The sequence below is a fragment of the Macaca nemestrina genome, chromosome 4, assembly GCF_043159975.1.
Source record: "Macaca nemestrina isolate mMacNem1 chromosome 4, mMacNem.hap1, whole genome shotgun sequence".
Classification (NCBI taxonomy): Eukaryota; Metazoa; Chordata; class Mammalia; order Primates; family Cercopithecidae; genus Macaca; species Macaca nemestrina.
The window spans coordinates 57,415,135-57,429,539 of record NC_092128.1 but is presented as its reverse complement, the minus strand read 5'-3'; the positions used below and the strand labels follow the sequence as shown (position 1 = coordinate 57,429,539).

The window sequence follows — 14,405 nt, the reverse complement described above, 5'->3', positions numbered from 1 at the left end:
AAAATATATTAGACCAGACCGGGTGCAGTGGCTCACGCCTGTAATTCCAGCACTTTGGGAGGCCGAGGTGGGTGGATCACCTGAGGTCAGGAGTTCAAAACCAGCCTGTCCAACATGGTGAAGCCCCATCTCTACTAAAAATACAAAAATCAGCTGGGTGTGGTAGCATGTGCCTGAAATCAGCCAGGTGTGGTGGCATGTGCCTGTAATCCTAGCTACTCAGGAGGCTGAGGCAGGAGAATTGGCTTGAACCCGGGAGGCGGAGGTTTCAGTGAGCCGAGATCATGCCATTGCACTCCAGCCTGGGCGACAGAGCAGCAAGACTCCATCTAAAAAAAAAGTACATATATATATGTCGTGACCAAGACATCTACCAAGAAGAACCTGTTTAGCTCTTAAGGTGCAGGCTTCCTCAATTCCCAAACACTTAAGTTGTGGAGGAGATGAGTGAATAAAGAGGTATCTTTCCCAAACTCCATCAAGAAACACACCCATATAGATCCTGGAAAACCTAAAGGTACCAGCTCCTCTAGTAACCCATCATGGAGAGTCATATTTTAGGATCTAATAGGAACATTCCCTTCCTTGCCCCAACACGAAGCTGAGCTCTCCCACAAGAGGGCTGCTTTCCCTAAGAGTCCAGGAGAAAAGGCAGCTGTCTTAGTGGAAACATTGCTGAATACTGTAAGAACTTTGGAGCAGACCTTAAAGAAGTCACCAATTTAAGAAAATGTTTCTTACACTACAGGGGATTGTGGGGTGAGGAGCTGAGATTGAGGATGAAGGGATAAGATCAAATATGGAAACTAAGAAAATCCTAAGATGCAGAAGAGGAGAAAAATTAACACTTCTTTAAGAGGAATCAGAAGCCTCTCTCTCTCTCTCTCTCTCTCTCTCTCTCTCTCTCTGTCTTCCTCTCTCTCCTCTCTCTGTCTTCCTCTCTCTCCTCTCTCTGTCTTCCTCTCTCTCTCTCTCTCTGTCTTCCTCTCTCTCCTCTCTCTGTCTTCCTCTCTCTCTCTCTGTCTTCCTCTCTCTCCTCTCTCTGTCTTCCTCTCTCTTTCAATCTCTCTCTCTCTCTCTCTCTCTCTCTCTCACACACACACACACACACACACACACACACACACACACACAGAGTCTTAGAGAAATGATTCAGCCTTTTAAATACACAGATGCCTGCATTCCCTCTTGCTCTCCACAGATCCTCTGGAGATTCTGACTGAGTCAGTTCAGTCCAGGACTCTAGGTTTTTTCAGTATTAATGCCATTCCAGGGAATTCACGGAGTATCATATCCTGGGGATTGCAAGACGTATCTGCTCTAGTTCCATTGTAAAGGCCAGGCCTGCCGAAGTTTCTACTTGTTGCCCTCTTTCTGTCCATGGCTTCCCGCTATTTGAGTGTGCCCCACCCCTTCAGCCTTTGCCCCTCACATCTGAATTGCTCTCCATTCTGACTTGTCAGCCCTTGCAACTCAGAGAAAGGAAACTAGGTTGTCCTCCCATTGTCCTCCCATTTTCCATATCATGCCTTTTTGACAATCTGAGCTCTCCTCATCACAGAGAGTCTGGCCCTGTGGTTCACAACATGAGAATGCTGATTCCAGAAAAGCCTTCGAACCTCTCAGCTGGACCCGTTTCAAAGTTGGTGCTGCATTCCAAAGCTGTTTTCTCCAGTCTAATTTTCTCTTGTCTTGAAATAGAGACATTACAGAAAAGGTGTTGATCTTAAGGAGTTTAACAACAAAGCCCGGCTGCTCAAAGTACAGTCTAGTATCTTAAGACAAATTCCAGGGTAGGTCCAACCAACTGCCATAACCAGCAAGCGTCCAGTCTCCAAAGCATCACTTCAGCCAGGCCCGTGGCTACTGCCCTGTCCTGGTTTCCCCTAGTCAAATAACTCGAGCTTTAATTTTTTTACCTAAAGTACTCTAAACCCCTCATTTCCAGTGGAAGAAACAGTGAGTCTGTAAGGCCAGCTTTTTTTAAGACTTGATTTTTTAAGGTAGTTTTGGGTTCACAGCAAATTTGAGGGAAAGGCACAGAGATTTCCCATACACTCCCTGCCCCCATTCATGCATAGCCACTGCCATGATCAGCACCCCCACCGCCGTGTGCGTTTGTTACAACTGACGGACCTACATTGACACATTGTTATCACTCAGAGTCCACAGTTGACACTAGGGTTGGGTCTTAGTGTTGTACCCTGGGCTGCAGATCCTGACTGGTCCGTGGTCTGTTAGGAACCAGGCCACACAGCTGTAGGTAAGCAGTGGGCGATCGAGCTTTACTGCCTGAGCTCCACCTCCTGTCAGATCAGTGGCAGCATTAGATTCTCATAGGGGCACAAACCCTACTGTGAATGGCACATGCAAGGGATCTAGGTTGCCTGTTCCTTGTGCAAATCTAATGCCTAATGATCTGAGGTGGAACAGTTTCATCCTGAAGCCATCCCCCTACCCCTACCTGGTCTGTGGAAAAATTGTCTTCCACAAAACTAGTCCCTGGTGCCAAAAATGTTGGAGACCACTGTTGTACATTCTATGGGTGCAGACAAATGTCTAATGACATATGTCCACCACTGTAGTATCATACAGAGTAGTGGCACTGCCCTAAAAACCCTCTGTGCTCCATCTGTTCATCCATTCCCTCCACACTCACCCCTGGCAACCAACAACCTTCTTACTGTCTCTGTATTTTTTACCACAAGTCCAGATTTTTGTTATTCACAAACTGTCTACAGCCTTGCTCAAAGTTAGGATTGCCCCAATGTCCTGTTCTGATAAGAACTCCCAATATTTAACTATAAACCTTCCATCAGGATCACAAATAAAATCATATAATGCCTTACTGCAGGCTTGAATTGTATTCTCTACAACAGAATCTCTAAACTTAAGAATCACACATTCATCAATGTGCTGTTTGGATTCAAGATTTTTTAATAGAACAACAAACACACATTTAGCCCAGACTAAATAGCTGTTAACTATAAAGTGGCTCAACATTTGCTTTCAAAATAATCTGCCTTTACAGTTCTGTAGCAAGGTCTCTGGTCTGTTCAGCATGAACTCTTCAACAGTGACCCTGGCCTTATTGGGATCCTGGGTTTTAGGATTGGACACATACACTCATAATGTATGCATTAATATGCCTAGCACAGTATGCAACTCTCTGTTTCTCACATTTCACTGTAGTTTCTACTCCAGCCTTCACAGCAATTTATTTCCACCATGCTCTGGGCCCTTTTATTTGACCTTCTGGGCATGAGGTCTCCTAGCACGTATATCTTCCAAGCCCAGTAAAGGCCACGTGTAAAACCAAATGAGAGCCTTCGCTGTGTGACACTGAAACAGCTTGATCATTTTCACACAAAATTACTTGCATCTTGGCAGGGCTAAGTGGTAAACTCAATTAATAAATCCTGAAATTTAATTTCTACTTCTGACATTTATTGTTAAGCATGTGCTTTCTTACCACCCAGAGGTTCTACTTTCCATTTAACCTCGAGGTATTAGGGCTCCGCCTGTACTCTCCCTTTCCTCAAACACACCATGCTATGAAAAATACCCCCTGTGGCAAAACCCGAAATTGATGTGGAGTGCAATTCCATTCTGCACATTGAAGCCGTGTATACATAGCGCCACGTGTGGAGCAAGTTGGGCACGTACACGGGGAGAATCAGTGTTGCTGGCAAAGAGGAAATCAGGCCTCAAAACATCCAAGCTGCATGGATTAAGTTCTTCTGATCACATTAACCTCACAATGAGCACATCCCCCTTATCTCACCCTGAGCAGAGCTGAGCGAACACAGGCAGTGCAGGAGCAGTTGTTGCCTCCTCTAGGGGCCTGTCTCTTGGAAATTACTATCTAGATATTCCAGAATTTCTAGTACTTTGTGTAGATAAAGAACTGGAGTCCATGATCTGAGCTAGATTCAGACCAAGAGAACCACAAAGAGGGTGGTTTCAAAGCACAACCCACAGCAGGTGAGTACAGTGGAACAGAACAGGCAAGACACTGCTACATTTTTTTTTCAGCTTTATTTTCTTCCAGAAAGCAATTATATCCAGCAAGTCAACTATGATTTTTTTTTTAAGACAGAGTCTCACTCTGATGCCCAGGCTGGTGTACAGTGGTGCTATCTCGGCTTACTGCAACATCTGCCTCTGGGGTTCAAGTGATTCTCCTGCCTCAGCCTCTTAAGTAGATGGGATTACAGGTGCACACCACCACGCCCAGCTAATTTTTATATTTTTAGCAGAGATGGGGTTTCACCATGTTGGCCAGACTGGTCTTGAACTCCTGACCTCAAACGTTCTGCCCACCTCAGCCTCCCAAAGTGCTGGGATTATAGGCATGAGCCACCATGCCCGACCATGAACTTTGAATTTAATAAGAAAAGTTTTAGTGGTAAGGGGAACTATATGAATTTATGAGACTATTAGAGAAAATATAAATATAAACATGGGGACACTATGTATTTATTTTTATAATCCTTTTAAATTTTAGAAATGATTACTGTGACTGATTCTCAAATGACAGTTGATATCACTAAAACATCTCATTATTATGAGAAAAGCCTACAAGAATTTACATATTACCATTTCAAATTTTATTAACATTTGTGCCTCCATTAAAGCACCTCAGGATGCCCTCAATATTTTGAGAAAAGTCTACTTTTGAAATACACATATAGCTCAGTCTTTCACTAATTTCACTTGCTGCATGCTTGATAGGGTTAGCTTTACTTAAAGTCTTTATTCTTACTGCCTAGATAATTTTTATTCGACTGCTCTAAACATACTAAGCAATCTTGATTCTAACAGTAATAATATATCTTTGTTACTGGTTCTGTTAATTCTAATGATTGGTCCTAGGCTGTTCCTCCCCTTCCTTTAGGAATGGTACCTTCCAGTCTCTCCATGTGCATGAAAAGTGACAAGCATGGGTCCCCATATTTCTACTTATTGGGCCACCCTAAAGACACGGTTTGTAAAATCTGCATGAATATTATCTTTCTCTAATGAGCCTTGGTTTTGCATATGTTTTTAACTGATGTCTAATGCTTTCTCTTTCATAGTAGCTTGTCTAATTATTTCTAGAGTTCTGGAATATATGTATAGCTGAGACCTTGGAAGTGATAAGGATAGGATTTTCAGATCCATGAAAATTTGAGATGCACCGCATTCTTGCGGGGGCCAGCCTAGAATGACCCCAGCAGGAAGGAAGCAGGTAGAGAACAGCAGAGCAGCACTGGCCGCATTCCACCCCACACGTTTCAGAGCATCCTCCCTTGGATTCAGTGCAAGTCACTGAATTTGTTTCCTCTCAGCCAAAGTATAGACAGCTGTAACCTAAGCTATCCTTTTTGTGTCCGATAGAAAGAGAGCCACAGTTGCCAGACCTTCTAGCCCTAGAAATTCCAACTCCACCTGGCATCATGGGTACTTCCCAGCCTGCTCTGTGGCAGCTATCCAATCAGGACAAGATCCTGTCACCTTCCTTCCTCCATACTCAGTGATGCACCAAGTTTAAAGAAAAAAAAAAATGTTAAGGGCCCATTTGTGACTATTTTTTTAAATAGTCATAACTTTACATCGAGTTAGTGTTCGCTACTGTTTCAAAAGGAATATTCTCAAGTGTTGGCTACATTTTAGCCTTGGTAAAAAATTTCAAGAAAAGAAAATGTAACCCGTAATATTTTTAAAAATCGGAATGTAGATGATAGCCTTGCAACTATGGTTCAAGCAACTTTTTACCCCTCAAATACATCCCTAGAGCAGCCCACATTTCACTGCCACGTTCTGTGGTGGCATGTGGCTACTACCACAATTTAATTGGACTGGGATTTTATACGTCACTTTGGCTTTTTAACAGAAACTGAACTCATGCTTAGTCTCCATAGTTAGCCATATAAGTATAAATCAAACTGACACCTTCTCAATTCTGGTTTGATTCTATCCCATTCACACTGTCACAGCCATGGCTAAGCGTCTCTCCACCAAATTCTTTTAAACTGGCTCTCTGAATTTTTTCTGAAACATATTTTCCAATTATTAATGACCCTGCTAATTACCATCCAGGTCTGGCTAGAATTTAACATAAAAGACAACATTATTCATTAAGTAAATTATTTAATTGGCTTACTACTAAACATCTTCTTATCAAAAAGGTTTATGCTGATATAAATTTAGGTAGATACACATACACACACACACACACACACACACAGCCACACACACAACCATCACAGTCATTCCTTGAAGCTGTCTACAAAAACAAGTTTGAAATGTTTAATTTTCCAAAATATGTCTCTCAAAAGGTAACTTGTTGATCAGGGGAAAACTACGTAGCTAACCTAGGGCATAAAGGAGAAAGTTGCAATGTGCTAGAAAAGAGATAAAGTCATGGAATAATTATTGGGGAAATCTGATGACTATAGGTTAGGAGGGATAGATTTCTGTTTCTGACAAAAGAAAGGTCTATGCTTGCCATATAATTTACTTTAACTAGTCTGTAATCCATGGGGATGAGGAGGCCTGAGTCAATTCACTAGAGTCGTTAACTTCAAAAAAAGAGAGCAAGGGCTCTTTGTGGTTTCAGTTCAGTTCCATAAGCATCTATCAAGCACCACCTGTGACCCAAGGTCTGCTGCTCATTGCAAGGGATATAAAGATTAATAAGAAAGGCTCTGCCACGTCCATTCATAAGCTAGGATGGAAGACAGGGAGATAATTATGTAATGGGGCAAGATAAATAGCATTAGCAAAGGGTGATAAGAACCCAAAGTGGGCAGTAAACTAAATCTGCTTAGCAGAATTGTAGAAAATTCTACCCAAGTGGTAACATTTTAGCCGGGCATTGCTTTCACCAGAGTGGGAAAAAGATAAGGCTGTTTGTTTCCAAGCACATGAAATGGTTCAAGCAAAGTCAGGGAGATGTGTTCAGAAAACATAGACTAAATGGGAAAGGGGGATGGCCAAAATGAAGGAGGAGCCCTTTAAAAAATAGCCTTCTGGCTGGTCACGGTGGCTCACACCTGTAATCCCAATATTTTGGGAGGCCAAGGCAGGAGGATGGCTTGAGGCCAAGAGATTGAGACCAACCTGGGCAACATAGCAAGACCCTATCTATAAAAAAAAATTAAAAGTTAGCCAGGTGTGCTAGCATGTGGCTGTAGTCCCAGCTACTTGGGAAACTGAGGCAAGAGGATTTATTGAGCCCAGGAGTTTGAGGCTGCAACAAGCTATGATTGTGCCACTGCACTCCAGCCTGGGTGACAGAGCGAGACCCTGTCTCAAAAGAAAAGAAAAGAAAAAAAGGACCTTCTATCCCAAGCAAAGGACTCTGCGGTTTATGTAATCAGATGTCACCAAAAGAAATTTTTTAATGGGAGGGTAAAAACATCTGTATTTGGAAATACACCTCAGTAGCAAATGACATGAGGGCCGGAATTAAGAAAGTGGTGGTGGAAATAGCACATTGGGGTTGGATATTGGGGATATTTCAGTCATTTCATTGATGAAATAAAGAAGGTTGGTGAATAATGAATGTGAAGGACAGGATCAGGGAGGAGGACTGTGACCCGAGGCTGGGTGGAAGATGATGTCAGGAAGCTAACAGGAAACACGAGTGAAGGGCCAAGCTTAGGCAGAAGGATGATGAGGTGAGTTTTGGACTTGTTGAGCTTCAAAGGTCTGAGAGACACTGAAGTGAGGAAAGCCAGAAATAGGGCACTTGGATGAGGCACTCAGGAGCTGGAGCCAGAGCATTTGGGGAGTCTTGGAGAGGACTTGGGGCCATAAGTGGGGCTGAGCTCTCCCAGAGAGCGCCCACTGTGTACATAGAGAGGAGCGCCAGATGACAGAGCCACATTGGACTGGGAAGTAGGAGAAGTTGATGAAGAAAATCAGGAGAGGGCAATCTGAGAGACAGGAAGAGAACCAGAAGAGAAAAGCCATTTGGAAGCCAGAGAGGGGCTTCAAAAATAATTACCCATTTTCTAGATGAAAAAGTGGTTGCACCGTCCAGAGACAGGCTGGGAAGCAAGTTAGAAAAGGAGGGAGAGTGGAGAGGATTGGCGCAATGCCAGGCACATAGCACTCGAGACATGATGGCTTTGTGTGGCTTGTGGATGGGAAGTGGCCTTCACCTACTACTCCATGGACCTCTCCAGAGGCCCTCCCCACATGCCTCCCCATGTTCTGAGCCACTCCAGGAACCCACCCAGTGTGGGCACCCCGTTGAGATCACTAGAGCTCCCACTTAGCTCCAGCCATGGGGGCCCAGGCCCTGGTGTTTCTGCTTCCTTTTTTCAGAGGGCAGAGGTGGTCAGAGTGTAAAGATGAGTAAGATACCACCTCTACACTAAAGTAACTCTCTATATGGGGAATGGTTAAGGAAAACGGGGTGCTTGTAGTTTACCAAAAAAAAAAACAATCACACTCCTGTTGAGAGCATTTCTTGGGTTCCTTTCCTGTCTTGACATGTAAAGTCTTCTGGAAACAGGCGTGCTCTCCCCAGTTTCTCTTTTCCCATGACATACTGCATTTTGAAATCTGAATTTTATCAAGACTCCAATGACGAAGTCCCCTCAAAGATCACCAGTTTCACTACGATAACAAAATCTAATGACGGATTCAACCCTTCAGCCCCTTAGGACTCCCTGTAACAGCTAACACTGTTGGTCAGTGTATTCGCTGGATTTTCTCTTACCTGTTCAGTTGCTCCTCTGGGGTCTTCAACTCTCTTTCCACCCGTAACAGCCCTCCCCACCCTTTCCTTCAGGATCTCTCTTGCTCTCATGGCTCTACCTGTCCCGCCGTGCAGAGGACTTTTGTGTCTGTTTGCCACCCCTGCCTTCATTTCACAGCTTCATCCCAAGACGTCAAGCTGCCTGCTAGACAATTCTACCCAGATACCCTGCATTTATGTATTCAAAATTGTATTCATGACCTTCCCTCCCAAAATATTCCTCCTTTTGAATCACCTCTTAATTAAGGGACCATCAACCCTCATGGTTGGCTCAAAACTACATTGACTGGCTTCCCTACTCGTGTGTGTCTGTGTCTGTCTGTGTGTGTCTGTCTGTGTGTGTGTTGGTGTCTGTGTGTGTCTGTCTGTCTGTCTGTCTGTGTGTCTGTATCTGCGTGTGTCTGTCTGTGTGTGTGTGTCTGTATCTGCGTGTGTCTGTCTGTGTGTGTGTGTCGGTGTCTGTGTGTGTGTCTGTCTGTGTGTGTGTGTCGGTGTCTGTGTGTATGTGTACAACCAGTCGCCAGGTGTGAGCATACTTCTTTCATTTCCCACATCAGCCTGTCCTCCATTCCCATTGTCATTCTCTCCCAGTTCAGGCCCACTCCCCTGGATTAGACAGCCTTTACCTGTTTGCCCTACTGCTATACTGCTATGGTATATCTTCCCTGCTCATTGATGCCACAATTGTCCTAAAGGATTGCTCCACTCAAAAATATTTTCCACCCAAAAAAAAAAAAGAAAAGCTTTTTTTTTCTGAGACAGTCTTGCTCTGTCACTCAGGCTGGAGTGCAGTGGCGCAATCTCGGCTCAAGGGAATCTCTGCCTTCCTGGTTCAAGCAATTCTCACCTCAGCCTCCCAGGTAGCTAGAATTACAGGCATATGCCGCCGCCCCCAGCTATTTTTTGTATTTTTAATAGAGACAGGGTTTCGCCGTGTTGGCCAGGCTGGTCTCGAACTCCTGGCCTCAAGTGATCTGCCTGCCTTGGCCCCCCATAGAGCTGGGATTACAGGTGTGAGCCGCTGTACCCAACAGAAAGCCTTTAAGTGCATCCCCAAGCCATCCGTAATTTGGCCCCGTCCTGCTATTCACTCTGATCTCCTATCTCACGCAATATTCCATAACATAGGTGTGTTCCAGTTACACAGGAACACTTGTCATTGTCCTGCATCCCCACCTTCAGGGTTGGGCACATGCTGTTTTCTTGGCTTAGTAAACCCTTTCCCCAAATCTTGTCCTCCTTCAAGAACCAGGTCCAAAGCCTGCCTCCTCCATGAATCCTTTCCCAAGTCCCGCAATCAGAAGGGATCTCTCAGACCTCTGAAGTCTCATAGCCCTCATGCTTCTCTCCCGTTCTCTTTCACTCTCTGCTTCGCAGCATAGTTATCAGTGTCCACATACTTCCTCCCCTTTGTGGTATTCAAACTCCTTGAAGCCAGGAACCTAGGTTCTTTGTACAGTGCTTAGCAGATTGAGGACAACAAGAAAGACTGAATAAATAAGTGAATGGACGAATAAACATCTTGCAGTATCACGAAGTCATCATTCTGACAGCAAATTTCAGTGCAGGTTTTTGTTTAGATGGTTGTAGAAGCCATCTACAAGATTGATGGCCCAAATTTCCACCAATACTCTCAACCTAATCTAAAGGTGGTGGGCGGGGAGGTTTCCCTTTTGTTTTGTTTTTTAAATAATTTCCTGCCTATCCACTTATTCTCATGTAATGAATCTCTTTGCATTAATGGTTGAGTGGAGGAAAACTGGCTAATTGAATGTTCCAGGTAGTTGCTTCTGGTTCATCTAAGTTTTATTGTTACTACAAAGTGTTGTTTCTCAAATTGTAATTGTGACCTATGTTGGCAGCACAAACTGCAGTCTAATGTGCCAGAGTTGCTGCTGGGCTGCAGAAATGCCACATCTAGCACAGTCTCCTGGAGACAGAAGGTAACCAGGACCTGTGGAACGAGAGCTAACGTTAGGTCTGTCTGAATGGGATTCTGTACCTGCCTTTCTGCTGTGAAAAGGGGCCACCACAAAAATTCTCTAAGCTCCCTTCTAGTCTCCTGGGTCTATACCAAGTTTAACCAAATTTGCCTCATGTTAACATGCCCCAGGTCAATATGATGAGCAGCCAGAGCTAAGAACCAGTGGACTAGAGGTAGATCAGATAAGCTATTAAGATAACCTAGGAGATGCAGGGATGGGGTCATGAGGTACTAAAAACAGAAGTAAGATGCACGTGAGTTGGCAATACCAAGAGGCTTGAAAGAAGAATCAATAAAACCTGCTGAATGATGGTAAAAGGGACTAAGAATTAAGAAGGACTCAAAAAGTATCCCCACATTAGAAACTAAGTATTTGAGAGAACGGCAGAGCCCATCGTCAGGGAAAAAAACGTAGGAAAATTCTAAAGTGATGCTGTTAACTAGCTGTGCAGCCTTTCAAGAATTACCTAATTTCTCTGGACCTTGGTCTACTCATCCATAAAATAATAGGGTTCAGTTATATGATGCCTTAGTTCCTTTTTAATGCTAACATGGAGAGTACTATGAATGAACTAATCTGAGGAGCGGTAGCTCATGCCTGTAATCCCAGCACTTTGGGATTACGATTAGTCAGGCGTGGTGGCACGTGCCTGTAGTCCCAGTTATGTAGGAGGCTGAGGCAGGAGAATCGCTTGAACCCGGGAGGCAGAGGTTGCAGTGAGCCGAGATTGTGCCATTACATGCCAGCCTGGGCAACAAAGCGAAACTCCATCTCAAAAGCAAAAAATGGAATTTTAAGATGTATGTGAACATTCAAATAGTGATTCACAACAAGTACCTGCATCATAGTTGTGGCTTCAGCAGTTAAAACCAAAAGAGCAGATGGAGTCCCCAGGGAAGGGCATGGAAAAGTGGGGGGAGGGAGGCTGGCAAAGGAGAGAAAGAACACAGACATTCCCATTCCCTGCTCCAGGCTCTGTGTCACCTTCCTGCTACTTTGTGACACATGAGCAGTGACACAGAGGCTACTTTCCCTCATAACCCCAACTTTAATGTATGGACACAATCATTGCACTGTGACCACTTGGAGCTAGCTACTTTCATACACTGGGTTTTTCTGATGAAAGATTGTTTGATGTTAGCATAGTACCTTCAAAAAAACAACTTGGGTCTTTTTGCAATTCCTAATGAAAATTCACTACCACAGAAAAAGCAAGTAGCAGGAATACTTAATGTCTCTTTTTATATTCAAGATGTTTCTCATATATGTGTGTGTGTGTGTGATATGTATACACACACACACACACACATATATATATACATAAAATGCCAGAGGGGAGAAAAAATTTCTCTCCCAAGTAAAATACATCTGTTCAGTTGGCCTTTTCCATTATAGCCATCAATAGCTTATTACCTCTGGGCATACAGCAGTCAATATCTTTAGCTTGTTTTCAAAGTAAAATATCAGGCAATGCCCAGCCAAAAAAAATCTCCCTGCTTACTCACCATGTAAGTGAAATGTTGCTTGCCTTTCAGTGGTCAAATACAGTGAAACCATGTCCCAATCTCTCTACATCCAAAGCTCTAAGGCATGTAAAAGCTCTAGCTAGAAACCCCAAGTTGTGCTATTGTTGTGAAAGACTTAAATACACAAATGACCAACAAGCGTAAGAAAAGATGTTCAATATCACCAATTATCAGGGAAATGCAAATCAAAATCACATTGAGATATCACCTCACACCATTGGATAGCAACTATTAAACACACACACGCACACACACACACATACACACACACACACCCCTGTAATCCTAGCACCAGGGGGCTGAGGCAGGTGGATCACCTGAGGTCAGGAGTTCAAGACCAGCCTGGCCAACATGGTGAAACCTCTTCTCTGCTAAAAATGCAAAAAATTAGCCAGGCATGATGGAGGGCACCTGTAATCCCAGCTACCCAGGAGGCTGAGGCAGGAGAATCACTTGAACCCAGGAGGCAGAGGTTGTAGTGAGCTGAGATCACATTATTGCACTCCAGCCTACGCAACAAGAGAAAAACTCCATCTCAAAAATAAAAATAAAAATACACAGAAAATAACAAGTGTTGGCAAGGAGGTGAAGAAATTAGAACTCTTGAGTTCTGTTTGTGGGATTATAAGTGTGGCCATTATGGAAACGGTATGGAAGTTCTTCAGAAAAATAAATATAGAATTACCATACAATCCAACAATCCCACTTTTGGATATTTTATATATATATATAAAATTGATATATATACACACACATAAAATATATATGCATATAAAATATATAGGATCTCAAGGAGATACTTGCACATTCATGTTGGTTGCAGCATTATTCACAATATTTATAATAACCAAGAGGTGGAGCAACCTCAATGTCCATCAACACATGAATGGATAAAGAAAATGTGGGAGGGATGTGTGTGTGTCAGTGTGTGTGTACACCTACATACAATGGAATTTCTTTTTTCTTCAACTTTTAAGTTCCGGGTACATGTGCAGGATGTGCATGTTTGTTAGACAGGTAAACATGTGCCTTGGTGGTTTGCTACACAGATCATCCCATCACCAAGGTATTAAGCCCAGCGTCGCTTAGCTGTTCTTCCTGATGCTCTCCTTCCCCCAACTCCCAACAGGCCCCAGTGTGTGTTGTTCCCCCCTCTATTTGCCCATGTGTTCTCATCATTCAGCTCCTATTTATAAGTGAGAAAATGCAGTGTTTGGTTTTCTGTTTCTGTGTTAGTTTGCTGAGGATAATGGCTTCTAGCAACAACCATGTTTCTGCAAAGGACATGATCCTGTTCCTTTTTATGGCTGCATAGTACTCCATGGTGTATATGTACCTCATTTTCTTTGTCCAGTCTATCACTGATGGGCATTTAGGCTGATTCCATGTCTTTGGTATTGTAAATAGTGCTGCAGTAAACATATGCATCTATGTATCTTTATAATAGAATGATTTATATTCCTTTGGGTGTATACCGAGTAATGGGATTGCTGGGTCAAATGGTATTACAATGGAATATTATTTAGCCTTAAGAAACAAGGAAATCCTGTCATCTGCTACAACATGGATGAACCTTGAGGACATTATGGGAAGTGAAATAAGCCAGTCACAAAAAGATGAATACTGCATGATTCCACTTCTATGAGGCATCCAAAGTAGTCAGGCTCTTAGAAACAGGAAGTCGAACGTGGTTGCCAGGGGCTGGGGAGAGGGGAAAGGGTGAGTTCAATGGATATAGAGTTTCAGTTTTGCAAGATGAAGTTTTAGGGATCTGTTACACATAACACTACTGTACTGCACAGTTACAAATGGTTAAGATGGTAAGTTTTATGTTTTTTACTGCAATAATGAAAAAAAAGACACTGCCACACAGGTGATCCAGCGGCCCTAAGCCTTCAGTGGAGGTTACTGCACGAAGGATTGCCCCCCTTGCTGAGCTTCATTTGGTACATTATGCAGCCTTCAGGACAGTTAGATAAGAGGTGCTGAGTTTCTTAAAGGAGCAATCAGTAGGAGCCAGGCAGCTCATTATCATAAGGTTGGCATTATCATCAGTTCACTCTCTAGTTATCAGGTTTTTGTTCAGCTTCTGTTTTTGCTGCTATTGTTTTGAGTCCTGTCCCTGATTGATTTTGGAAGGAG

The 14,405-nt window shown here is 43.3% G+C and overlaps 1 protein-coding gene across 19 annotated transcripts in view; it reads left to right on the top strand.

Annotated features, from left to right (window-relative positions):
- Positions 1-14,405, top strand: part of LOC105475378 (membrane associated guanylate kinase, WW and PDZ domain containing 2) — a 1,478,421-nt gene that overhangs the window by 1,426,343 nt on the left and 37,673 nt on the right. For 11 of the 19 annotated variants that reach the window (XM_071093993.1, XM_071093989.1, XM_071093990.1 and 8 more), the window contains one exon: positions 4,898-4,986. The exons of 6 other annotated variants lie outside the window; for them this stretch is intronic. In XM_071093993.1, coding sequence (XP_070950094.1) covers positions 4,898-4,986 — 89 coding nt within the window. Of the gene's footprint in view, positions 1-4,875; positions 4,987-14,405 lie in introns of all 19 variants that reach the window. 2 more of the 19 variants (XM_071094003.1, XM_071094004.1) reach the window with 1 other exon arrangement.